The 27,936-nt window shown below is 44.5% G+C and overlaps 1 protein-coding gene across 1 annotated transcript; it reads left to right on the forward strand.

Annotated features, from left to right (window-relative positions):
- Positions 1–2,761: 2,761 nt before the first annotated feature.
- On the forward strand, positions 2,762–27,885 carry PLA1A (phospholipase A1 member A). Its single transcript, XM_044251455.1, has 11 exons — positions 2,762–3,091; positions 9,369–9,570; positions 11,557–11,734; positions 12,236–12,344; positions 13,347–13,448; positions 15,776–15,865; positions 18,274–18,441; positions 19,869–19,958; positions 21,789–21,897; positions 26,287–26,451; positions 27,474–27,885. The coding sequence occupies exons 1-11, from the start codon at positions 3,019–3,021 to the stop codon at positions 27,556–27,558; spliced, it is 1,371 nt and encodes a 456-aa protein (XP_044107390.1). The 5' UTR covers positions 2,762–3,018; the 3' UTR covers positions 27,559–27,885.
- The last annotated feature ends 51 nt before the right edge of the window (positions 27,886–27,936 follow it).

Consider the following 27,936-nt stretch of genomic DNA (forward strand, 5'->3'; position numbering starts at 1 on the left):
GGGAGGGCTGAAGGAAATCCAGCAGACTCCAGGGTGGTAGCATAGAGGTCTCCCCTTCTTTCCCCCAGATTTTCCTTTTTCTTTTTCTTCTCTCCCTCTTTTCTTAGAGATTTTATTTATTTATTTGCTTAGTTAGTTAGTTATTTGAGAGAGAGATGGAGAGTACAGAGGGAGAAGGAGAGGGTGAAGCAGATTCCCTACTGAGTAGAGAGCCTGACGCAGGATGCAATCCCAGGGTCCCAAGATCATGACCTGAGCCACAGGCAGGTGCTTAACCAACTGAACCACAGGAGATCTCTCTCTCTCTCTCTTTTTTCTCCCCGCAAATAAATATTTAGTGAGTACCAATTGTATGTCAGACACTGTTCTAAGCACTGAGCACACAATAGGGTAACTCAGCAATGAGCACTGGATGCTGAACACCCGTTCTTGGTCTCTTCTTGCCTCCTGGTGTCCTTAAATCCTCAGCAAAGAAAGCCACATGACTGCATGTGACAATGGGAGGTCTAAGTGTTGTCTCAGATCAGGCCCCTCGCTGCTGCCCTCTCCAGATGGGCACACTCTACCAGAAGTACCATGCCTTTCCTTGGCAAATCCTGAGCACCGGCTGTGTTGCAGGCACTGCGCTAGGCTCTAGGCATACCTCATTGAGCAAATGAGACCTGAATTTTGTTCTGAGGCTGACATTATCCTTGGGGGAGACAGACCTTATACAATGAATATAATTAGTGTTTCTCAGTGTCTCCTGACCTCATCTTCTAAAACCTGCCACCTCACTTTCCAGGAGGCCCCCCACACTTCCTTGGTCTCTTCCAGCTGTGCTCCCCATGCTGCTGGGGTCTTTGAGCTTTAGTATCCTCCCTGGTAAAATGGAGATGGCTGTAATAAGAATTAACAGAAAACTCGTGGTTCTAGCATGTGTACAAGCATCTGAGGAACATGCTGGAATCCTGAGCCCAACCCCAGAGATTCTCACTTAGAGCTCTGAGTTCAGGTCCCCTGGATGATGCTTGCTCAGGGGGTCCCACACGGGAGCCCTCCAACCCCACCTGGAGAGAACTGTTCTAGATGATGAAGGAGAAAGGGAGGGTGCTGTCTAAACCTCAGCTGCGTTAATGCCGCCTACAAGGATAACTGGGAGAACTGGGGTAACTGGCATGACATGTCAGCTCCATAGGTGGTATGAGTGGCTGTGAAAATGTAGCCCCCAGTCTGCTGCCACGGGGAACCTAATGGACTGGCCGTCCCAGCTGCCCTCTTTCTGGATCTCCCCTCGTCTTTGTGCAGAGACTGACCCCAGCTAGTGATGGAGCAGGATGGAGATGCTATTCCAGGTTCATTCCTATAAGACATAGGACTGTGTTAATGAGAACCTTCAGCTTGAAGATCCCCATTTCCCTTGCCACAACATTCCAGGAACCATGAGGCAGTGCAAGACTTTTCCATGTCTTCCTCTTTCCTTCCCCCTCCCTTTCACAGGTGTCAGACCTGCCTCACTGTCTCTAACTTTTTTTTAGCGCCCCTTATTCTTCACAGGTGTCATCACCAGTAAATCTCTTTCACATCTAGTCCCTTCTTGACATCTCCTCCCCGGGGACCTGGACTAGCACACCCAGCGTGGTCTGTGGTACCGGAATAGCCTTTGGTTGTGCCCTATTTGTTGCTCCTTGCCTTCCTGGTGCCAGCAGGGGGAATCATGTGCATGAGGAGAAGCCAGGGCTGGACCTTCCAAAACCGTTTACCCTCAGCCTGGGCAGGCCTGGCACAGCCACACAGGGATGGCACCAATGCCTCTTTGGGGGCTGTTTGTGTCTGGTGCGGTGGTTCAGAGCATGGTTCCTGGGGTTAGCTTATCCCAAGGCTGCATGACCTTGGTAAGGTACCTAATTTCTCTACCCTCTAAAGCTGTACTCACCTCCCCAATTGTCCGAGGTTTCTTTCTGCCCTGTTGGCAGGTTCCCTGCCTCTTAGCAGCATGCTACAGTCTCAGGAGTGTTGGGCAAGTACCTTGCCTTCCCCTTGCCCCTGACCTGCCTAGACTAGCTCTCTGTGGTTTCTGCTACTCTTTTGGGCAGAGAGGCCGTGTGGCACACTGGAAACGCCCTGGTTCCAGGATCCCTCAGCCACTTCTAACAATAGGGTTTCTGTAAGTCTCTTTCTTTCTCTACTGCTCGGTTTCTTTATTCACGGATTTAGGAAGGTGAACATCTCTTTTTAAAGGCCGGGCTTTACTTCTAGCTCCAAGAGTCTACGAAAGGATAGTACTCTCAGAGGCAAACTTCACAGTCTTTCTGTTAAATGTACACTAAACGCAGCAGTTCAGTTCTGTTCTAGGCCGTGGGGACTCAGAACTGAAAGGAGGACGCCTGGGGGGCTCCATGGGCTGGGCGTCTGCCTTCGACTCGGGTCATGGCTCTGGGGTCCTGGGGCTGACCCTGCTTCAGGCTCCCTGCTCAGTGGGGAGTCTGCTTCCCCCTCTCCCTCTGCCTCTAACCACTGCCCCCACCCCCAAGTCATGTTCTTTCTCTCTCTCTCTCAAGAAAACGAAAACAAAAACTGAAAGGAGAATGAAAGGAGAAGGTCTTTTCCCTCGAGTTGCTCAGAGTCTTCCTAGGGAGTCAAACATGTCCACAGATGACTCCAGTACGATGAGGGTTTTGTCACCACCTAGAGATGAAAGACTTCTGCCTTGGTTTTTACTAACATTTTACAATGGGAAGTGGGAGAGGTGCAGGAAATCATTTCCTGATGATGTCTGGCTCAGAGAGGAAGGACAATGTGTTTCAACGTCTCCTGCTTTAAAAAAAAAGAAAAGAAAAGTGTATTTATGTTCGTTGAGAAGAAGAAATCCACAAACTGTGGAGTTTAAACAGATAAGGAGAGTTCATTTTTCTTTTACAGGTCAAGAGGCCAGTTAATGATTAGTGAGACCCAAGTGGGTGTTTGGTGTCCAAAACTTTGAGAGGCTGGCTTGTAGGAATTCGGCTTCACCCCAGCTCTGAGACTTGAAGCTCAGCGATGCCCCCAGGCCTCAGGAAGAGACTCTTCTGCTCATGGGGGCTCCTTTTGTGGCTTAGCATTGGAAGTGCAGGTAATTCTGGGGCTCGGATAATTGGGTGGCATTTCTTTGTCAGTGGTTCTATTTCTTAAGCCACCTGTTTATGCAGTGCTAACCTTTGGAAGGTCCCCTAAAAGGCCTCCTTTGAGATAAATTTAGAAGAGGGAGGAAAAAACCCTACAATCATAATGGGACTGATGGCAACCAGGACATTCTCTCTTTTCTCTGGAAGTTGCATTAATCCTCTTCACCTGGCACAAGCCAGAATTAACTCTAAGAAAATAAGACCTTATTATTTCCAAAATATGATTTACATTCCCCCTATTAATATCCACTGTACCAAGATATATTTAATTTTAAAATCTGAATTTTCCATGGGGCGCCTGGGTGGCTCAGTTGGTTAAGCGTCTGCTTTCAGCTCAGGTCATGATCTCAGGCTCCTGGGATTGAGCCCTGCCTAGGGCTCCCTGCTCAGCGGAGAGCCTGCTTCTCCCTCCCCAGCTCCCTCTGCTTGTGCTCTTTCTCCCTGTCTCTGCTAAATACATAAATAAATCTTTAAAAAAATTTTTTTTAATTTTTCAGACTAATAGAAATTCTGTCGTTGAGAACAGTAGATGTCCTTGCTAATCCACTGATCCAGCTCAAATTTAGGTTTGTTGTCCTTCCTGGTAGGACTACGATAGCGAGTCCCTGCTAACCACAGAAGAAAGGATGACCTTTAAGAAAAAATTCCTTCAGGTGCCACTTGGCATTGTACCTTTCCCCAGGTAAAAACCCTACCCACCATGCCTGCTGCTTGATGTAGCAAATGTAAACACTCCCGGGGCCTGGAGGTTCTCTGGCTGGTGAAGATCCCTCTCTTCTGAGCACTGGTCCTTCCGCTGGGAAAGCTTCCCCCTAACCCACCTACCCTGCAGGTCCCCATTCATTCGTGTTCACCAGACATTTAATTTCAGTCCCTGGCTTTAGGATGTATCAGTCCTTCTGCCTGGAGCTGCTCATACCTTTTTGTTGATGTCTTCACATCTTCCAAGAGACCTGCCGTGATTCCTCCTTCTCTTGAAATACCTCCTTGCCTCTCTCAGCACCCCTCCCTGCTCCAAAGTTCAGTGTGCATGAATGCATTCACCCCTGCCTTAACGGGGAACTTTTTTTTTTTAAAGATTTTATTTATTTATTTGTCAGAGAGAGAGAGAGAGAGAGAGCACAGGCAGACAGAGTGGCAGGCAGAGTCAGAGGGAGAAGCAGGCTCCCTGCAGAGCAAGGAGCCCGATGTGGGACTCGATCCCAGGACGCTGGGATCATGACCTGAGCCAAAGGCAGCTGCCCAACCAACTGAGCCACCCAGGCGTCCCTAACGGGGAACTTTTAAAAGGTGCTACTCAGCATCATGTGTGCTTTCTCTTGAGTACTTATTTGTGTCTGTGTATAAAATGGCCTCCTTATATGTATATCAAATTTGTGTGTTCGTGCGAAATTCTGCCATATGAATCACAGAGCTATCTTGCTATTCTACATGGCCATTTATACATGATACACTATATCTGAAAGGATTTCTGTCTTATGCATTATTGATAGATGTGGGAAATACTGCCCTGCAAAGAAGCTATAACAATTTATTAGTATGTAAGCATGGCTGTTTCCCCAGCCTGTCTGCCAATACTTTGTAGTATCAAACATTTTTCATGTTGTCAACTTGATAGAAAAAATTGTTATTGCATTGTTGTCTTAATTCTTAGTGCTTATTATGATTTGTGCTTCTGGTGGCTTGTTTAAGCAATCTTACTATAAAGACAATTTCTCATATTTTCTTCTTAATCCCACATGCTAGCCCAATCGGACTAAGATCATCAGGAACAAACCCTTTAACCGTGGTGTGTTTTTTCAAACAGTGCTGTTTTATTTTGCCAAAATTTATTTTTAAAATATATTTATATATATTATTTTGCATGTATGTCCATAAAAAATTTATTTATCATTTTCTTTTCTTGTATTACCCATGTTCTGTTGATTCTAGAATTATTATAACCTCATGAAATAAGTTTTTATTCTACTAACAGCTTATATAAGATAATGATTACTTGTACTTTAAAGCGGTGGAGTTCTTGGGTAAAACCATCTCGCTCTAGTGTATCTTAGTGCCAGAGAAGACTCTTGATTACCGGTTTAATGTTTGGACGCTAGTAGTTTAATTTGGGCTTACAATTCCTTCTTGAGTCAGCTTTACTAAATTATATTTTTCTAGAAAATTATCCATTTCTTCAAAGTTTTCCGATGCATTCGGACATGTTTATTTTTATTTTTTAAGATTTTATTTACTTATTTGACACAGAGCGAGACACAGTGAGAGAGGAAACAGAAGCAAGGGGAGTGGGAGAGGGAGAAGCACACTTTCCTCTGAGCAGGGAACCTGAAGCCGGTCTTGATCCCAGGACCCTGGGATCATGACCTGAGCTAAAGGCAGATGCTTAACGACTGAGCCACCCAGGCACCCCAACATATGTTTAAATGTTTAAACATATGTTTAAATAGTTAAACGTATTTTAAAAATATATTTTTAAAAAGATATTTAAAAAATATATTTTTATCCATGATGTCCTGGTATTATACTATAATATATCTATAGAGTGATTGATTGATTTATAGAGGTTTATTTATTTATTTGAGAAAGGGGGGCAGAGGGAGAGACACAATCCTGAAGCAGACTCCCTGCTGAACTCAGAGCCCCATGGGGGGCTCAACATGGGGCTCATTTTGTGACTCAATCCCACAACCCTGAGATCATGACCTGAGCAGGAATCAAGAGTTGGATGCTTAACTGACTGAGCCACCCAGGCACCCTTGTTTATTTTTTATCTCACTTATCACCAAGTGTATTTTTGATTGGAGAACTCATATTTTTTTAATTTTTAATTTTTTATAAACATATAATACATTTTTATCCCCAGGGGGACAGGTCTGTGAATCTCCAGGTTGGAGAACTCATATATTTTTTCAGTTATGGAAAATTCTTAACAATGATCTTTTGAAAATATTGCTGCCTCTCCTATTCTCTTCCTTTAGAGCACAGCTACTAGATAAAAATTGGAACCTTTCCATCTATTGTCTATACTTTTTAACTGTACTTTCATATTAAAAGGTTTTTATTTCTGGGGTGTCTGGGTGGTTCATTCGGTTAAGTGTCCAACTCTTGATTTCGGCTCAGGTCAAGTTCTCATGCTTATGAGATTGAGCCGCAGGTCAGGCTCTGCGCTGGGCGTGGAATTGGCTTGAAATTCTCTCTCTCCCCCTCTCTCTGTCCCTCACCCTGCTCGTGCTCTCTCTCTAAATTAATTAATTTTATAAAGTTTTTTACTTCTGTACTAAACATTATAGTATTGATTCCTCTTTTATTTCAATGGTTACCTTTTTCATTTCCAATTTTTGAACTTATTTATTCCTACATAACTTGTTTTATCACTTATGCATGTTTTTATTTCATGATTTCTTTTCTCTGTCTTTATTTTTATCCTTGTAGATTCTCAGCATACTTAAAGTCAATGTCAAAGGCTTTTAAAACCTTATTCTACCTGGAATGAATTAATAATTCATTTATTGGTTTTATTGACTATCTTTGTAAACATTTGATTTCTGTATATAGGTAGGCATTTTGTTTGTAGGACGTTTTTTAGGTAAACTCATTATTAAAGTGTAGCATATATATAGACAAGTGCACAGATTATTAGTATACAGATTAAGGAATTTTCAGAGTGAATTCACCAGTGTAACCAAAATCTGGGTCAAGAGATAAAACATTACCAGGTTCTTAGAACCCTTTCCATGTACCCCTCTTAATCACTACTACGCCAAAGATAACTATTATCTTGTCTTCTAACATAATAGATTAGTTTCATTTCAGTGTTCAATGAGAAGCTTGTGTTTGGCCTCCCCCCATCACCTCCTCCCCTTCTCATCTTCTTTTAAGATTTTATGTATTCATTTGAAAGAGAGCATGCAAGAGCAGGGGTAGAGGATGGGCAGAGGGAGAGAGAGAGAGGGACAAGTAGACTCCCTGCTGAGCACAGAGCTGGATCCCAGGACACTGGGGAAATCGTTTCAATAGGGATTTTTTGTTTGTTTGTTTTTAGCTTCCTTAACAGAGTCAGGGAGCCCCCCTCCCCCTCACCCCATCACAGGTCGGCCTGGTGCTGACCTTCTACACCTGACATGGAGCACTCTAGACCCCACTTACCTCACAGAGCTGAATTCTCACAACCACTGCCTTCTGCCAGACTAGGAACTCAGCACCATCTTGCAATTCTGTTCTGGTTCTTGTTCACAGAGATATAATCTTTCTATTTGAGATTGGCTAGGTCTTCATCTCTTCTCTTTCGATATTCATCTATGATTAGTCTTTGGTTGGAGTGTGGGTTGGGGAGAGGGGATAGCTGAACATGATTCACTGTGTCACCTTCCCTATTCCCAAGTGATCTAAAGTTTTATTCTATCATCAGCAAATATTAGCGATTTTCTCGCTTCCTTTTCAAACTTTGTAACTTTGATCCCATTTTATTGTCTTGTTTCCCAGGCAAGAACTAGACCTTTCAGTACAATATTTCACAGAAGCGCTGATAGCAGATGTTCTCATTTGTTTCCAGTTCTAAATGGAATGCTTCTAATGTTTCACCCATAAATATGGTCATTGCTATAGGTTCTTGGTAAACACTTTTTCTTACGTTAAGAAATGTTGGGTATTAGATTTTGTTGTGCTTTTTTATTTTACATCTATTGAGATGAGTACATTTTTTTCCATTAATTTTTCATATGTGAATTACATTAATACATCTTCTAATGTTAAGCCATCTTTTCATTCCCTGGATTAAACCCTACTTGGCCATGATGCGTGTTTAGTTCTTGTTATCCTTTTTCCTTGTTATCTTCTTATGCATGTTTAGATTTGCTGATAATTCAGGTTTTTTGTGTGTTTAATAGTGAAATTGGCCTTCCATTTTCCTTTCTCCTTCTGTCCTTGTCCGGTTTTGATATCTTCGTTCTTTTCATAGAATGAATTTAGATTCTCTCTCCCCTTTTCTGTTCTCCAGAACAGTGATGAGAATCGAAGGATTGGTAGAATTTTTCTGTAAAACTGTCTGGCATGGTAGAGATTTTTGATGAAGAGATTGAAAACTACTGTTTCAATTCCTTAATGCTATAGTTTGACATTTGACTTTCTGTTTTTTCTTTCTTAAGTTTCAGTAAGCTATACTTTTCTAGGAAATTGTCCATTTTCTAGGAAGAAAATGTGTTTTGAACTTTTGGGTGGATATAAACATGCTCTTTTATGGTTTTAAAAATCTAATCTATTTATATCCTCTTTTTATTCTCTACATTGTTTACCTGTGACTTCCCTCTTTTTTTCTTACTCTGCCTTATCAAAAGTACATCTAGTTTATTATTCTTTTCAAAGAACTAGGTTTTCATGTTTATTGTCTGTGGCAGACACTATTCTAGGCAGTAGAGTAAACAAAATGGGTAAAAATTCCTGCCTTCTTTGAAAGTATATCCTAATGTAGAAAAATCAATAAACAATACACTTAATAATAAACTAGTGAATGCCATACAAGGTTAGAAGGGGATGATTGCTATAAGAGACAAGAGATCAGGATGAGGAGGATTGACAGAACTTGGGTCAAAGGCACAGGTAGGTGGCAATTTAAACGAGGTAGTTACCTTTGACAGGCAAAGACTCAAAGGAGAAGAGAGGGGATGTCTGTGGGAGGATACTCTGGGCAAAAGGGATGGCCAGTGCAAACACCCTCAGGGGGTCTAGGACTGTATAGTGTGAGAAAAAGTTGGGAAGACACGTGGCCAGAACAGAGGAAGCAGTAGCTGAACAGGCAGAGTGCTCCTGGAGCCTGTGGCTTAGATGATTCAGGCTTTATTTTTAACATAATAACCTCTTTAAAGACTATCTCCAAATCCAGTCACATTCTGAGGTCCTCAATGTTAGGACTTTAACATATCAATTTATAGGGGCAACTTGATTTATTTCATAACAATATCCACTTCACCATGGCCTTTAGTCTTTTCTGGTTAATAGCCATGTCCTTTTCTGGCATTGTATCTTTAGACATGAAAACTATTCACAGATTTTGGTTACAGAAGTGATGTGTTTAATAAATTAGTCAGAATAGTGCACTAGCTGATTTATAATAAATGCTTGTAAGTCCCTGTTTCTTTCTTCCTCTCAAGAATACTTTTTTTCCTTCTAAGAACAGATGACCTCACCTTAGATCTTTCTCGTTTTTCTTTTGTTTTTTTTTTCCTCTAGGAGATGCACCTCCTACTGCACAGACAAAGTGCACTGACTTCCAGAATGCTAATCTTCTCCAAGGCACCAATCTCAAAGTCCAGTTTCTCCTCTTCACCCCTTTGGATCCCAGCTGTGGGCAGCTAGTGCAGGAAAGCAGTGACATCCAAAACTCTGGGTTCAATGTCACTCTGAGAACCAAACTACTCATCCATGGATTCAGGTGGGAGTAATCAGCCAATAGAAACATTCCAGCTAGGAACTAGAAAGTGACCATAATGCCATAGGAAGTTAGTGGGAGCAAGAGGAGAAATGGATTTACTGACAGTCCCATGTTTCATCTTTTACCTCCTGCTATCTTTGAAGGTGTCTCATAGCAACGTAAATACACATTGTATTGTACATTCTTGTGGGTCTTGTGCATTACTCCTCCACTCAGTCTTGTCTACAGCTCTCACACAGTAAATAATGTATGATCCCGAACAAGTTGCCCCAGCACATGGAGCCTTGGTTTCCACGTCTGAATAAAAGGGAAGTGGTACAGATGGTCTCAGTGATCCTTTTCTCCCTGAAGCATGGGTTTTATGATTCATTTCAGCCAATGAGGTCATAGGCTTTGTGAAATCAGAGTAACAGCATGGTGTTTTTATCCAAGGGTTTATTTCCTCTTCTTCATTTCTTCCCCAGTTTCACGATTTAAAAACTTCTACTCATGGGTGCTACTTCCATGATCTCCTGAGGTTAACCTTCCTCAGGTGCTAGACACTTCTCTTCTTCAATTTCTTTGATGCCTTATAGTCCAAATTTTGTTGTAACACTGAGTCTCAATTTAACCACCATCCATCCTTCCAATATCTTCCCTCCAGAGCCCAGCGACAAGGCCAGAAACAGAGGAAGGTTGGTGGGAGGAAAGGAGAGAATGCAGTGAAATAATAGTGATATCAAACAACTAGAGAAGGGGGCGTCCAATGAAGAGGTGGACACCGAGGCACTGCAGAGAGGATCACCGTTTCAGAGTCTCTGGGTTCTTTCTGCTTCTCAAGTCACTGGGTTCCGGGGACCCAGCCACTTCCCTCCATAGGCGTTCTTCCTCACTCTTGTGCCAAAGTCTCTCCTCCAGCAAATCTCATATTCAGCCACTCTCTAAGGCTGAGTGTATCCCAACCCAGAGGTAGCTAACAGAGCTGGAGAGCTCAGCAGGTTGTTACTCTGTCTGTTCTTAGATCCCCCAAAGCCACGTTCTGTGGCACCCACCCAGTTTGGGCTCCTCTGCCCACATGAGCGTGCCCTTACTGTTCCCTTACTGTGGGCCACTGAGAAAACTTCTCCCCGTCTCAGTCTCTTGGGACAGCTTTATGAAATTTTTTCTACCATTCTCCTTTTCCTAGAAAAGCCTATTATACTGTAAGTTCCAAAAGAATAGAAAATATATCTTATTTTTCTTTCTTTCTTTCTTTTTTTTAGATTTTATTTATTTATTTGTCAGAGAGAGAGCACACGCAGGGGGAGCAGCAGGCAGAGCAGACAGAGGGAGAGGCAGGCTCCCCACTGAGCAGGGAGCCTGATGTGGAACTCCATCCCAGGACCCTGAGATCATGACCTGAGCCGAAGGCAGAAGCTTAACCTACTGGGCCACCCAGGTGTTCCATTAGTTTTCTTTATTTCTCACAAAGCACCTAACATACTGCCTGGCTCATTGAATTAATGAAAGGATGACTGAATGAACAAGTAAATAAAATCATCCCTCAAAGAGAGTGCTTATATTATAGAATGATAATTAAGATGGCAAATCATAACTCTAAGGTACAAAGCTATCTTTTCTCCCCCATTAGTAACACAAGCAGTGTCAATGTACATGGTGTGTGTAGTACGCACTGCACAAAGATACCTGACTGGGGGCTGGTGGGGCTGAAATCCCACCTGAGTTCCAGGCGCTGGTATGAGGCTGCATCTACCAGAAACAAAAGGCCCTTTTATAATTTACACAAAGTCTCCATATATACAGGCTGAAGCCCTGGTGACTTTGGGATTAAGCTCTCCCTATGCTCAAAGTGGTGTAATATTTATTGCCCAATTTACCCCCCATTAATTGTTTTGACCTTCACACACACCCCCATTTATTCTGTTAATACAGAGTGTCGTCATTTCCATGACAATGGATATTGCCTTAACAGATAATTTTCCCATCCTTTCTTGGCCCTCTGTCTAGGGCTTTAGGTACAAAGCCTTCCTGGATTGATAAATTCATTGGAAGTCTTCTTCGGGCAGCAAATGCTAATGTGATTGCTGTGGACTGGGTTTATGGTTCTACAGGTGTCTACTTCTCAGCCGTGGAAAATGTGGTTAAGCTGGGACTTGAGATCTCCCGTTTCCTCAGAAAACTCCTGGTAGGTGCCGAAGGGCTTGGGGGTGAGTTTGGCTGCTTATGAGGAGACAGAGGACAGAAAAGAGGCATCAACACATGAAGAGGAGCTTTAGGGCAGAAGCAGAGCCACCTAGTAGCTTGTGGGTCTTTCCTTCTAATCTCCACTTTACCATGTACAGTGTTGACTTTGGGCAAGTTGTTGCCCCACTCTGAACCTCTGCTTCTCCTCTGTAGAATGTGCCACTGACGTTAGATATAGAGTCCCTCAAGAGGAAGTGGCCGTGGTCATTACTCGCGCACTTAAGTCACCAAAGAGAAAGTGAGGCAGTCGTTAAGGTGGGGTGTCTAGGAAGAGGGCAAGTCATGAATGGGATGAAAATTCTGCCTTCTTCTCCCAAAGCATGTGTGGGGGTATGTCATACCCAGGGTCCTCTGATTCTGAAGCTTCAGGGAAAAGTGTGAGCCTGTGAGGACAGAGGCTGCTGTGGCCCACATGCAGTTTCCTGTAAATGCCCTATTCTAGGTGCTGGGTGTGCCAGAGTCTTCAATCCACATTATTGGAGTTAGCCTGGGGGCCCACGTTGGAGGCATGGTGGGACATTTCTACAAAGGCCAATTAGGACGGATCACAGGTAACGTTGTTCTCTGCCCATCCTCCCAAGTTTAGAGATAGAGAGAGAATGCCCTGGAAATGCCTCTGTTGAGGTGAGCAGAGGAGATCTTTGTTCTTATGATTGAATTATCTATTTCCACTAAAATTTATTTATTATGGCCCTTTTGCCTGAAACAGTATTGTGTTGTTATTGTGTGATCTCTAATGTCAGTGTAAGAAGCCACTATTTCTTCTGAGCCTCAGTTACTACCTCTGTACAATTAGTTGTAATAGCTCATATCTGCTTGGCCCACTGTGGAAATCACCCTTAGACAATTATGCTAAATACTTGCAAAAGCATTGGGGACTTTATGCTTCAGAAGCTACTCTCAATGAATAAGGGACTAGAGCTGTGTGGTAAATACCCCGATCTTTCTGGCTCTTCAGTGGGACAATTCTGAGTCATGTTCTACAAAGTCTCTCAGAAGGGTCCCAGTGGGATAAGACCCAGTTGCCCCAAATGATAAAACATTCATTTTTTCATACTCTAATTTTCCTACTCCCTCACTATACTCTCAGTGATCTTCTCCCAAATAAGCTTCTTGGGCTTTAAGTCCTTGTCTCAGGGTCTGCTTTTAGGGAAAGAGAGAAAAAAGCATTCAAACTAAGACACGGGGATAGTGATTTTTACTTCACTGTGTTGTTATGAGGACTAGCACAAGGTCTGGCATCCAGTAACTGCTCCAAAGATTATAGCTGTTGTGATGAGTACATGAGGATCAATATTACTTGCATTAGCCCTTACCAAATGACTGATGTTATCAAGCTCATTTCAGAGCCAGAGAAGCTAGGTCATTGAGAGTTGCAGATGACAACGTGGAGTTTCCTGGGAGCAGTGGTCCTGAGCTGTCCTCTTACCCTTGGGTCCTTGCTAGAGGACTCTAGGAACTGACTGGGAAGGGCCTGGAGAGGTGTGTGGTGGGTCCACCAGGGCTGCGGCAGCCAAGAGGAAAGGGCCCCTGACATCAGCCTGTCCCAGCAGGCCTGGACCCCGCTGGACCGGAGTACACCAAAGCCAGCCTGGAGGAGCGCCTGGACCCTGGAGATGCCCTCTTCGTGGAGGCCATCCACACGGATGCTGACAGTGAGTGTGGGGGTGGGTGGACCTCCTAGGGGCAGGAAATGAGCCCGGCAGTGGCTAGGTAGCCGGCATCTGTGTGGTTCTGGGCAGTTTCCCTCCCTTCTGAGCTTTTATTGAAGGGAGGAGTCATCTTGATCTCTGATTAATACTAAACCTTGTGATGAGGCTGTGTGGGGGAGGGCATTGCTGCCTGGCAGGCATCTGGGAAAGTCATGCTTCTTTTTCAGGGTGAATGTGACTGGCCCCATGCGATTGGGGCATTCCATGTCTGGGGCAGATACTCAGGCCTGTCAGGACTTCCCTCCTCCCTAGTGAGGAGCCCAGGCCTTCAGATCAGTGAAGAATAGAATCCTCGCCGCCAACAGTGACAGGCACAGGAAAGACCTACAACCCTAAATACATTATGACCAAATGAAGCTATTCTGACCATCTGGGAAGGGGGGGGGTGGGCATTCTTCCTCATTTCTACCCCTTATGAAATGCCAAAGAAGTGGCCAGGCCTTGTGCTCAGCATGGTGGGTGCGGGAAGAAATAATGCCTCTCCCTCACCAGAAGAGTGTGCAGTTCAAGTGAGAAGTGTCCATGTCTCATTCCTTTGGGTCAGAAGCCTTCTTCCAGCACCTAGCACTCACAGATTCAGAGTTCTGGAAGAAACCCATGAAGTCATATTATTTAACCCTCTTTTCCACCTTCATCATCTCACAGATAGGAAAACAAAGCCCACAGGCCTCTGCCTAGCTGTTGGGTTAACCGGTTAATTGTCAAGTTTAACCCTTCTGTTTTTAAATTTGCTAAATAGGTGACTTATTAGGTTCCCATTTACCAGAGCAAGGCCTTTCAGTCCCCTTCAAAGTTGGGGGCTCCCTCCTCCTAATGTGATGGGGGGGAAGCATTCCATTTTGTCTAACCGATTTTTATTGAGCTATGAGTCAGCACTGAGAATACGGCAGTGTACAGGGCATTGAAGAAGGTCCCACCCACGTGGAAATAGAGACTAATTGAGCAGGCATTCATTCATTACTTCCTTCTATAAATATTAGGTACTCACAATATGACAGACATCGTGCTGGTATTGGGGATAGAGCAGAAAAAAAAAAGACAGGTAGAGTCCCTGCTATAGGCTGTAGAACAAACAAGTAAGCAGACATAATTACGCACTGTGACTACGATGGTGGAGGAGGGGGAACAGAGAGTGATTTGGGTGGGGGAGCCCCTTTAGGTAGGTTATTGAAGAAAGTCTATCCAAGGTGAGACTTTGCAGGTGAAAATGAACCAGCCCTGGGAAGATCTGGGAAAACATTTGAGGTGGAGAAAAGCAAAGCCTGGCTGTGAGTGGGGACAGCAAAGAAAACCACATGGTTAGAGAACAGAGAGTGAGGCAGGAGAAGGGGATCCTGCTCAGGCGGCCATGGTGGGGAGTTTACATTTATTCTATAGCTGGTGAGAACAGGGAGGCATTAGGATTTCTTGTAAAGATTATTGTGGCTGCTGGGCAGAGACTTGGCTGCAGGGGACATTAAGGGAGCCTGGAGGCTCATTATAAGGTGTTTGCAGGAGTGGTCTGGGTGGGAGATAGTGGGGGCTTACACAGGGGTTGCGGGAGTAGAGACGTTGAGAAGTAGAAAGATTTGAAATACAGTTTGGAGGTAGAGCTGACCAGACAGGTGTTGGGCTAAGTGTAGGGAATGAGGGAAAGGACAACTTCTAGGTCCTTGGCTAAGCCCTGGATAGATGCCATTAAACGAGTAACATACAACCAATCGCTTACAGTAGTGATGTGGGAAGGGGAAAGAGGTTCCAAAGAGGAAACTTGGGGTCTTTGGAAGCTGGCTCGGACCCAGTCTGAGGGTCAGATATGGCCACATTGATGAAATTGGAACTCCAGGGCACAGTCTTTCAAAATAGCCAGTTTTCTGCTCCATCAAGACAGCACAAAAATATGAGGGGGACTGTGGAAATGTGACCCCAAATATATATCTGTCTGAACTATTGCTCCAAACAAAATAAGCGCTTGTTTGATAAGGATATTTATTAAGCTTATAACATTTGGTGAGTTATCAGAAAATATCAGAGTTATTTTTCTTGATTTATTAGACAAATAAGATTATCTGCTCATGGCTTTATTCTTCTTGGCTGCCTTTCAGTGTAGAAAACAGAGGGCATGGTCTGCCCTGTCCTGGCACTGGGGAATGAGGCAGGCACCCAATGAGCACACAGAGTGGGTGGGCTCCCAAAGTCAGAGTTCAGGCTCTGCTGCCAGGGAACCCCCCTGTGGGGCCTGGAAAATATGCCTCTGCAATCCAAAATAATGGGATTCTTCCTCCTTTCAGATTTGGGTATCCGGATTCCTGTTGGACACGTGGACTACTATGTCAATGGAGGCCAAGACCAGCCTGGCTGTCCCACCTTCATTCATGCAGGTCAGAAAGCCAGATGGAATTGGGGTTTGGGTGGAGCCCTAGTGTCCTTTGCTATGCACCATAATGCCTTTCCCTGCACTTACTGAATGCATGTCTTTAGGAGCCCGGGGAATTCTGGTGGAGGAGGGCCCGAAATGAAAAGCTTGCACCATACTTTCACTCGCCTCCCCACTTCTTAGGTCCTGCAGTGATAGATCATCACTCAAGCCAATAAACCCTATTCTTCCTGGGCGCCTTGTTGTGGCATGGTCCACACTAACTACATCTGGGGCAACAGCCTAATTGTGGCAGAAGTAGAAAGACATGCCCAAACCTGGCTAGCTGAAGGATCAACCCACTGTTGACCATTTCCCTAAACTTATTAAATTTGGCAGTTCCCCAGAACTGTTTTCAAGATAATTATCTTGAGTACATTCAATGAATATACATTTCTTCTTTTCTAAATAGTCAACTGATGCTTGAACAGCATGAGTTTGAACTGTACAGGTCTATTGATACATGGGTTTTTTGATAAATACAGTAGAGTACTATAAATGTACTTTCTCTTCCTTATGATTTTTAACATTTTCTTTTCTCCAGCTTACTCTACTGTAAGGATACAGTATAGAATACATGTAACATACAAAATATGTGTTAATCAACTGTTTATGTTATCAGTAAGGCTTCCTGTCAACAGTAGGGTATTAATAAATAAGTTTTGGAAGAGTGAAAAATTATACATGGATTTTCAACTGCATGGTGCCCCAACCCCCTTGTTGTTCAGGGTTCATTTGTATTCTGGAATGTTCTTTTTGAATACATTCTTTTTAGCATACATTTATTTATTTATTTATTTATTTATTTATTTTAAAGATTTTATTTATTTATTTGACAGAGAGAGAGATCACAAGCAGGCGGAGAGTCAGGCAGAGAGAGAGAGAGAGAGAAGCAGGCTCCCGCCAAGCAAAGAGCCCGATGCGGGGCTCGATCCCAGGACACTGAGATCATGACCTGAGCCAAAGGCAGCGGCTTAATCCACTGAGCCACCCAGGCGCCCCTAGCATAATTTTAAATAACATTGAATTTGTCAAAAGTTAAGGATCAAGGGTTGTTTAGTCTTTTTTTGTTCTTCTTATGACTATAGTCAACCTATCAGCATTTTTTATGAGAATTTTATCCTGATTTCTGTTTACTATGTTTTTAGTCTCTTCCCACTTTACCAAATTTTCGACACTTTAAGGACTCTTGATAATCTTATTGAATAACCACTATTCTAATTTACCAAATTTATTGATTTTCCAAAAACACATTTCTTTTCACAATTTATGGACTTTCTAGCATTTTTTTTTATCAGATAAGATCTTTTTGGTTTTGATGACCTTTGAATATTTCTGTGGAATTTTAGGTGGCCACTTTTCATTTTTCTTCATAACACAGTTTGAGAAGGGTTTAGTTTGTGTCCCTCGGCTCCCTGTTGCACCTAGAAGGAACTTGCCCATAGAGTGTTCCAACCATGGAGGAAGGCAAATTAATACAAGCTCAGACTTGGTTGCTGGTCCCAGAGTGGGGGTCCCAAGGTGAAGGGAGAATCTGAAGACCCAGAATCCTAGAGCTGTGGTTCACTATAGATCTTTTAGCCCCGCCAACTCATCCATTGTGAGTTACTTCAAATTTGTATACAGTAAACAACAACAAGAAAACCAAGTTTTTATTAAATTGGGACATTTGGTACATTCAGTGTGTCAGTCATTTGACCAGGTGAACTTGAAGCACTTTGACTTTCAGAGACTTACCGTGAACTGTGGCTGACTCCCTTGATTGTCTCATTGCTAGGCTGGGTATCATGAAGTTGTAAAAAATTGGGTTGTGTAGGTGATGATGAAGGAGGTAAAATATGCAAACAGATACTCATTGTAAGAAGTGGGTCAGGATTACCAATTCCCAGCAAGCTCCCATTTTCCAGAAGAGAGTTTGCGTGATCGTGGAAGATGGATCTCAAATTAAGCAATTTTTAAATAAAGATTTTATTTATTTATTTGACAGAGATCACAAGTAGGCAGAGAGGCAGGGAGAGAGAGAGTGGGAGGCAGGCTCCCTGCTGAGCAGATAGCCCAATTCAGGGCTTTATCCCAGGACCTCCGGATCATGACCTGAGCCGAAGGCAGAGGCTTTAACCCACTGAGCCACCCAGGCATCCCTAAGCAATTTTTTTTTTTGATCGATTAAGTTTACGTATCTCAGGAAAATTCAAAAGAAGAGGGAGAATATAGTAGCCATGTCCGTTAACATTTTAAAATGTGGCTCAAGAGTTACCATGTATTTATTGCCTGCTGGAATATAAAATTCAATAGAATTACAGTAAGCAGGATGGAAAGATTTTCATTTGTCTTAAACTAAAGACTTGGTTGTATTTTTTTCCCCGTGTGCAGGTTACAGTTACCTGATCTGTGATCACATGAGGGCTGTGCACCTCTACATCAGTGCCCTGGAGAATTCCTGTCCACTCGTGGCCTTTCCCTGTGTCAACTACAAGGCCTTTCTTGCTGGACAATGTCTGGATTGTTTTAACCCTTTTCTACTTTCCTGTCCAAGAATTGGTAAATGCCACCCCTTTGGCTTCCTTTGACAATTTCGGGAAAGTTCAAGTCTTGCTAGTTGCCACCTCTGTAAGTCCTGATTTCTTATGATCAAGAAGTCTATCCAACCAGAGTAAGGAAATTCACCAATAAGGTGTTCAGCCTATTCCCACTTGGAAGAAGGCATTTGGCCTTCCACGTCCCACTCCTCACCCTGTATATTGCTGTCTAATGCCATATTTGCTCTGCACACACCTTTTACACACAGCCCCTCATCTGCAAGTCCAGACTCAGGACACTTTAGAAACATTGGTATAGCCCAGGCCTGCTGCCCCCACTTCAAGACCAGATGCTTGCCATAGGTCTTTCTAGCTAGGCCAGTCATTCTCCAACACCTGATGGACTCTAAATCAAGGTGTTGTGAGGAGCCGCCAAGAATGGCACCCATGGCCCACTTTAGAGGCTTGAGGCTGTGGTGGCCACGGGCCAGCTGGAGGGCTGTCTCATTGCTGGTCGGATTGGGCACATTCCTGGATCCAGGCCAGTCTGGGGAGAAGGGCTTGGAAAAGGTGGAGGGATCTGGCTTCAAGTCACCTTCCACAGGTCATTGCTGAGAATATCCTAGGGTTTTCCAAGATGAAGGATTTCAGGAAGAACTCTGGACAGTGCAAATGGCTCCTTCCCCTCCCTCATTTTCTCACTTCTCGCCCCTGGCTGCCACTCGGAGCTGCAGCAGCCTGTCATTCCTTCTATGAATGAAACGGATACCAGCCTGACAAAATGTTAAAATAGATGTAGCTTCCCACAAAAAAGCAAATCAACGTTACTTCCAACTCAGTGGGCATATGCCACAGTTTCCCCCAGATGTGATGGGCCTGCTGATATAAACAGCCACCTCACACTGTTGGCCAACGTCACCTCTTGCTACACTTTCCTTGGCCGTGAACACCCCAGGGAAACGTGAACTACTTGAACTAATTGAACTGACTACGTGAACTTCCAAGAATATTTCTTTTTTTCACCCTGTGTGTCTTTGTCTAAACTGTACTCTCTGTTTGGAATGCCCTTCCCTAACTTGTCAATCACTATTCTTCAGGTCAAACACTTTCCTGTGCTTTGTCTGCACAGGGCATAAATGCCATCAAAACAATTGCCTTATAGATTATTTTGCCAATTGGAGACATAATTTTAAATTTCTGCTAAATATCTCTTGAATGGGCCAGATGATTTGAAGAATGTATTTCCTGTTTGTGTGTTTACCCTTGGCTGGACTGGGTTGCAGGTACCCTGGGACTCGCCGTAGGGCATGGCATAGAATGAGCATACAGTGGCCTTGTTTGCAGAATGAATGAGTGCGTGAATGAATCCAAACGTGTTTGGGTGCCATGGGACAGTGCAATGGCCTCCTCAGAGCTCTGCTGTCTTTGTCTTTGCCTCTCTACTTCCAGGGCTCATGGAACAAAGTGGTGTCAAGATAGAGCCTCTTCCCAAGGAAGTGAAAGTCTTCCTCCTGACCACTGCCCAGGCTCCGTACTGTGGTAAGTTGGGGGAAAGACATGTAGCTCAGTGGTGGCCGAGGTGGGGGGTGAAAGACTGGGGCAAAGAGATCATAGGAGGGGTGGGGGGGCAGCAGCTACTGGTCTTAGATCCTGAACTTTCAGAGCTAGTCCAACCCATTGCTCTGCTTCAGATGAAGGCTTAAGGACATGTTACTGTCTGTATACTTCTCCTAGCTCCTCCTGCCTCCCTCCAGTGTGGGTTCTCGCAGTATGGTATCTGGGAAGACCCCCAGACCCCTCCTTCCTGCATACTTTTTTGCTCCCTCCTTGGTGTCCACCTTATGCATCTCCCACCCTGGCAGCCCTCCCAGGTCAAGGTCTCTGAAGAATATTAAACTTGCCCTCTGCCCTCCTTCCCATACATGTGCCTATTCCAGTTCTTCACTGTTGCTTCTAACCATGGCAGTTCATTGAAGCACAGATGCTGGTAAAAGATGTTAAATATGAGAGGAAAGTGTGTCTTAGAATCTATGAAATCCGTCCCAGGCTGGAGCATCATCTTTCCCTGTGCTTATTTGCATCTTAAGTAGAAGGACTATATTTCCTTTTTTAGGCTGTTATCTGAGATCTTGTCTGGTTTATTGTGGGTACAGGACAAAAGTATGCTGGTTAGGATGATAAATTATATGGCCATGCTAATTCTAACTGATTTTTGGGTCAGCTTTTGTCTGGTTGCTGGAGGGATCTTTATGGCCATTCCTTCCTTGTACCAGAACTTCTGGTGCCATGTGATGTGGAGCCTGAAGCTCAGACTGTGGTCACAAACTTGCATTTGAATCTCAGCTTCTGTACTTGCCAGACATGTGATCAGGAGATATGACTTAACCTTTATGAACCTCTACATTTGTGTGTAGATAATGAGAGCAATAACATACCTACTTCAAAGAATCAGCTGTGAGGATAAAATAAACTAGTATACAGGAAGTTGCTAGCACAGTGACGGGAACTTGATAAGTAATATGATCCCTTTCCCTTTATCAGTCAGAATCGGAGGATACTAGATGGGGGTGCTTATCATGCTAGAGAGAATTCCTGGAACAGGTGGGCTACAAGAGTCCACGATGGACTTCTCACATATATCCACTCACCTGACAACCCAACTCTGAGTAAGGTGTGAGGAAAGGAGAGGCTCTGAGAGGTGAAGCCTCTGCCCAAGGCTACACAGTGGGGTGGAAAAGGCAGAATTCAACTCCGGGTCCTCTGGTTCCCAAATCTATTCTCTTTCCATGCTACCACCCGCTTCCGCACTGCCTCTGCTCTGCTTCTGAGAGCCAGTCGGTGTCAATGACATAAGCTTTGACAGCCCCAGGATCCAAGCTGTCTGGGAGGGTGGGGATGCCACAGAGACGCCCAGGCTGCCACAGAAAGGGAGACAGTCATCTCCTACACATGAGTGGGCTTCCTAAAACACTGGGGGGGGGGGAGAGGAGGTGAGTGCTACATTTTATGAGTTCTTATTTAGTATAAGAGACATCTTTTTCAGTTCTTTCAAAATCACAACACCAAGATAATGTCAGCAAGCAGGGAGGAGTGGGATGTTCTAGCATTACAAGTAATAACAAAAATTAACATGTATCGAATGCTTCCTGGTCAAAGGCACTGTGTAAGGACTTTGTAGATATTATCTCATTTAATTCTCATTCAGAACTATTTTTATGACCCCCAGTTTATAATGAGGATCTGGGACAGCAGGTAATCTGCTGCTAAGAGGCAGATCTCAGATTCCTGCCCTGCTGCTCTCTGGGGCTTGGTGTGCATTGGGCACCACTGACCTCTGGCCTAGGCATCTGCTCTGCTTTGGTTTCCCAGTGCATCACAGCCTCGTGGAGTTTTACTTACAGGAGCCAAGGAACAAGGACACCCTCATCTCTGTCACCTTCCTGAGCAGCAATATTACTTCCTTGGTCAAGATCACCATGTACGTAAGTGTCCCTGCTCACACACACACACACACACACACACACACCTCTCCCATGACAGCCCTGTGTGCTTACTGAGGGATGGCCCAAGCCCATCAGGCTAGAGGTGGGGTGAGGGCAGTACCTATGACAGATGCACCCACAGACACATGCTGGGAACTGTCCCAGGTTCAGGATCAGTAGTGAATCCAAGGATGGTGTATTTAGATAATACCAGAGGAGGCCGGTGAGAGAAGTAATGGGATGTCTTCAGGGCTAGTAAGAACATGAGAATTGGGTCCCTGATAGGAAACATTAGTCATGGAAATCCAGGAAGGGGCTATCAGTGATGTCAGCAAGTAGGAGGACCTCAGCCACTAGCCCAGGGAGGGCTGACCAGAGCCTGGGAAACACCTACTCCTGGAAAGTGGGTGTGGTACTGGGTGAGTTCCTAGAACTGAATCGCAGGCAGAGGGTCAGTTAGCAAGTGAGTACGAGGAGAGCAGGGCTTGAGGCCATGTGGTGCTAATCCTTAGAACCAGGCTGAGCATTTCCTTCCCTTTGGGGGCACATTTGGGTCTACCAGCTGGCAGATGTTATCTTGACGCTAACAGGAGTCATCTTGAGGCGGGAAGATAGAGAACCTCAACTACAGGGAGGCTCAAGGCCGGCGAGGGAGATGAACCCAGCAGCAGACGTGCTTGTCTCTTTAAAAAGCAACTGGTCATGGGGCACCATCCTGCCCTGGGCCTGAGGGGTGGGTCATGGGGGCAGGTGTCTTTATGATAATCACCTGTAACCATCAAAGAATAACCACTCCTAAAAAGTAAGCAAGCCACTGAAGGTGTTTTCAAGAGAGATGTTAAAAGGATTTAAGTTTCCTGGCTAGCTTTCTATAAAAGTCCAGCCCTAGAGGCCCTCGTTGGCAACCCTGTCTGGACTCCTCTTACTCTTGAGAGCTTTTTCTGTATCTTCATTTAATAAACTTCTATCACTTGGAGGGCCTGGGTGGCTCAGTGGGTTAAAGCCTCTGCCTTCAGCTCAGGTCATGATCCCAGGGTCCTGGGATTGAGCCCCGAATCAGGCTCCCTGCTCCGCAGGCAGGAAGCCTACTTCTCCCTCTCCCACTCCCCTTGCTTGTGTTCCCTCTCTCACTGTCTCTCTCTCTGTCAAACAAGCAAACAAACAAAAAACCCCAAAACAAAAAACCAAAACTTTAAATAAACTTCCATCGCTTTACTAAAAATAAAATAAAAAAAAATAATAATAAAAAGCAACTGGTTAGTTAATCATAAGCCAGCAGGAGCCAGTCTAATGAGAGGTTGCTGTCTCAGTCAGGGTCCAGTCCAGAAACCAGAGCCCAAGCCCGGAGTCCAAGAGAAGGAATTGAACCCAGGGAACTAATTACAATTGTGTCAGGAGAGCTGAAAACCCAAAAGGTTAGTGGGGAGGCAGTGCAGGGTTGCGAGGGGCGGGATGAAGCGCGAACATACAAACACAGGAATGAGTAGTGCATGTGCACGGATGTGTCCAATTGTCCATAGCGGTAGGTGTCAGGAGAGCAGATAAGACAGAGCCAGACCGAGGCTGAGAAGGTGACGTTTGGGTAGTAATTTGCAGGAGTTACCCAATGGAGGGCTGGGGAGAATGCAGTCCAGGAGCAGGAGCGGAGAGCAGGGGGGAAGCACTGGGAGAGAAGCCTGGGGCGGGGGCGCAGCTCAGGGCCAGACCGTGCGAGGTTTGAAGGACCGGTTAGGGATTTTGGTTTTTATCTCAAGAGCAGTTTGGGAGCCAGTGGGACTTTGAAGCAGAAAAGTGACTGGATCAGATTGGAATCTGGAAAGATTTCTCAGGCTGCAGCGTTAGACATTAATTGTACTAGCAGGGGAGAGGAATTTCCGCCCAGAGGAGCACACTTCTGGACCCCCATACACCCTGCCACCAACCAGGGCTCCGGCTCACACAGGCCACAGAGAGAGAGGGAGGGTGGGCAGGCAGGATCCCAACACAGACCTTCATGTGCCCACCTAAGTCTTGCAGATAATAGCTGAATAATTTTCAGTAGATCAGTCTGAGGTTGTGTTATTTCCACCAGTGTTTTCATTGCTTCTCCTGTGCTTTGGTAGATGAGATGACGCTAGCAGGAGTCAACACAATGACACACAACTGGCCTCTGGTTAGAATCACCAGAAGAGCAATAAACCCCACTGACCCCTCCCCACCCAAGCCCCTCCCCAGGCCAATTACTGCTGAGTCTCTGGATGTAGCCTCAACCACTACACTTTTAATTAAAGGATTTTTTTAAAAAAGAATGTATTTATTTATTTGACAGAGATCACAAGTAGGTGGGAGTGGAGGCAGGCTCCCTGCTGAGCAGAGAGCCCCATCCCAGGACCCTGGGATCATGACCTGAGCCACCCAGGCGCCCCTCAACCGCTACACTTTTTAAAAAGCCCCCCAAGTGATTGGAAGGGATGTCCACAGATTATTTCTTCCTTCTCCCCAAAGCTATTTTTGTTTTACTCTTTTGTAGAAGACTCAGAACGTGGCTATCTTTAATTCCTTGGTTTTTGTTTTTGTTTTCCTTTTTGCAGAATAGAAATCGAAAAAAAGGAGGGGGGTTTATGTGTGGTCTTTCCCTACTTTCTATAGCTTTGTGAAACCCCAGGATTTCCTTCTAATTAGAAAATTTACCCAAATCAAGTCCTTAGGTTGCAGAAAAAATAAAAATCAGACCAGAGAGAAACCAAGTGACCCTCAGAGAAGTAAGAGAACTCGGATTTATTTTACTCTGGCAGACCAGACTGCTCACCCTGGAGATTCTGGGCCCGGGGAAGCAGGGTTATAAAGCTTTTTATAGGGGAGTGCAGGGGTTCGGGTTCCAAGGGCTGGGGGCGGGGGAGGCTGCTTTAAATGGGAACAGTAGTGCAGGGAGCCTGTGGCTGGATGCCTGTTTACAAAAGCAGAAAGGGCTGGTTATCTCTTGCTCTACCCACAGAGATAGTAACTTTCTATCTGCTGGCCTTCTGGGCCTGGACCTGCTCTGGGTAATTTTCCTCTTCAAGGTCACGCACAGCATCCTTCATACCCTGCTAGTTTGTAACTAGCTGCTGTAATCCATGCAGCTTCTTAAAAGGAAAAATCTTATTTTGTCCCCCCTCTGACATATTCCAAACACTTCTTAAATTAAAAAACACAAACAAAAACAAACCAGGAACAGCTTTTAAAGTCATATAGATTCTTCCTCAAAAGAAAAAAAACAAATTATATGACTAACCTGGGGTTAAAAAGGACATGAAGAAGACATTTTCTCACTCCAAGAAGCCAGAAAGGAAGGAGAAACCATGTGGTTGAGCCATGTACACCTGTTCAATGATCCTCAACGCCCAGCGCCCCCTGCTCTCCTCATCTTTCTACAGGCCCCACTGCTTCTGAGCCTGGAGAGGCCGTGGGCTCGACGCAGGAGGCAAGTGCCTTCTCTGCACCCCAGGGTTTTGCTCAGTTTGGTGGAATCCCAGCAGGCTTCCTTGCTCCGCACCCGAATCTTGTCTTTGTCACCTCTCTAGATTGGTCACTTCATACTCTTTCCATCTTGGGCCAAGAGAGACCTGAATTTTGCTTTCATTCTGGGTCACTTAGGTTGTAGTTGAGGCATACCTAACCCTGTGGGTGAGGCTCATGGCTAGTGTGTGGGGGAGCCGCAGATTAGACACAGGGCGTGTGACTCCAAAGCCACACAGCTGGCAGGAGACAAATCCTGGGTACCACGCCAGCTCTGTCTGGTTTCAAGATCCGTTTTTTGTTTGTTTGTTTGTTCCCATCCACACATCCAAGCTTGGCCTAGTTCACACAAAATTTATGGAGCTTAATGCCCTAAAAGAGGGCTGTACTTCTAGTAGGTAGATCTGAAAGTGAAGATCTTCTCCAATTTGGAATCTAAGAACACAGACTTTTTTCCAGATATGAAAATCCAAGAGCTACTATTTTGCTGCCATGTCCACTTGTTTGCTTTCAAAAATCAACAACTATTTTCTGAACAATGTTAAAGCTGTGAGTATATGCACAGGGGGCTGGTGAGTATGATACAAGGGATTTTTTTTTTTTAAGATTTTATTTATTTATTTGACAGAGATCACAAGTAGGCAGAGAGGCAGTCAGAGAGAGAGGAGAGAGGAGGAAGCAGAGAGCCCGATGTGGGGCTCGATCCTAGGACCCTGGGATCATGACCTGAGCTGAAGGCAGAGGCTTTAACCCACTGAGCCACCCAGGCGCCCCGATACAAGGGATTTTGATCCCCACCATCAAGGAGTTCTTTTGTGCATGACAGCTGAACAACACTACCAGCAGGAGCCAAGGGGGAAGCAAAGGCCAAATGTGCTTGGGTAGCTTAATTTCCCTTTCCCTTGCAGACCTAGACAGGAACTCCAGGGGAAAGGAGTCATAGCTCATGCCAACCCTCAGTGCCAGATAAACCAAGTGAAACTCAAGTTTCATTCTTCCCACCGAGTTTGGAGAAAAGACCGGACTACCATTGTTGGGAAGTTCTGCACTGCTCCTTTGCCGGTCAATGACAAGTAAGTCCCAAATCCACCCCAACCCATCCCTCCCCACCCCACCCCACCCTACCCCATTCCGGCACACCCATAGGACCAATCCTGACCGCAGATGTGACATTTGTTGAGGTGCAATCTCATCACAGTGGTTAGCTTCCTCATTGAAGAGATGACAAAGACCCAGCATTTTCTTGAATTTCCTATGAGGCCATCTTGGGTTGGAGGTGTTAGAAAGCCAAAGAGGGTGGAGAATATCTGGGGTATGGGTGAGGAACAGAGAGATAGCGCACCCCCTTCACCACTTTCTCCATAGCCAGATACTCCCTGGATTCTCCCAGACTTAATTGTTTTCTTTAACTCTTTAAAAAAATAATTTACATTATTTTTAAGTGTATAATTCAGTAGTATTAAGTACATCCATACTGTTATGAACAATTATCACTTTCAACTTCCCATTCCCACTTCAATATAAGAAACTTCATTTTATCTGATATATAGCTGGATAACTTTATATAAAATATAGAACCTATTTTGTATATGTCTTATTTAGTTTCTATGTATGATTTTATTGGAACAATGATTTCTTTTTTTTTTTTTTTAAGATTTTACTTATTTATTTGACGGACAGATATCACAAGTAGGCAGAGAGGCAGGCAGAGAGAGAGGAGGAAGCAGGCTCCCCACTGAGCAGAGAGCCTGGTGTAAGGCTCGATCCCAGGACCCTGGGATCACGACCTGAACCGAAGGCAGAGGCTTTAACCCACTGAGCCATCCAGGTGCCCCGAAACAAAGATTTCTAATTGCACAGCCTGGTCACAGTCACAGGTGTGGACCCTCCTGTGCTTCTAGCAGGGATTGATACTGTTCTTACCACCTCTGGGCACATGGAGGACAGGAGTAGTAGACTCCTATAATGGATGGTCGTAGACTTCCTTCACCTGACATTATGGGTTCACAAGAGCACACGACTCCTAGCCCTCTCTCCGGGCTAATCACGAGCCTGCCCTGTAGGTATATACCTTCTTGTTGCTCTTCTTTTACAGCAAAAAGATGGTCTGCTTACCTGAGCCAGTGACCTTACAAGCAAGTGTGACTGTTTCTTTTGACCTGAAAATAACATGTGTGTAGTGTAAGCCTGGACGAGATACATCCCCCTGGATTTCAGAGGAGGTTGGGGAGCTATGTTCAATTTATTCTAGGCCATTACTACTATAAGGAAGGCAAAATTTTTGGGTTTTTTCCCCATATTAACCACTTTAGAGGGGACAGATAGCTCATCTAGTGGAGCCTGTCTCTATTAGCAATTTGAACAGCCTTACACAAATACCATTTCAGCTTTTCTATTCACATTTAACTGCAATTGCCCCATATCCTTGAAAATCTGTATCTAGGATTCAATAAAACATTCAAAAATGCTTTTTTAAAAAAATAATAAACTACCATGGAATATCTGAATGATTTGTTTTATTAGAATGGAATTCTGTTATGTACAAAAATGACTGTCTA

Source organism: Neovison vison, chromosome 6, assembly GCF_020171115.1.
Source record: "Neovison vison isolate M4711 chromosome 6, ASM_NN_V1, whole genome shotgun sequence".
In the NCBI taxonomy this organism is placed as follows: domain Eukaryota; kingdom Metazoa; phylum Chordata; class Mammalia; order Carnivora; family Mustelidae; genus Neogale; species Neogale vison.

Excerpts from the sequence above, each read along its gene's own strand:
- PLA1A (XM_044251455.1), top strand. The coding sequence starts at position 3,019 with ATGCCCCCAGGCCTCAGGAAGAGACTCTTCTGCTCATGGGGGCTCCTT. Across the intron at positions 13,449-15,775 it reads CATCCACACGGATGCTGACA|ATTTGGGTATCCGGATTCCT; the intron begins GTGAGTGTGGGG and ends TCCTCCTTTCAG. Across the intron at positions 19,959-21,788 it reads TGCCCAGGCTCCGTACTGTG|TGCATCACAGCCTCGTGGAG; the intron begins GTAAGTTGGGGG and ends TTGGTTTCCCAG.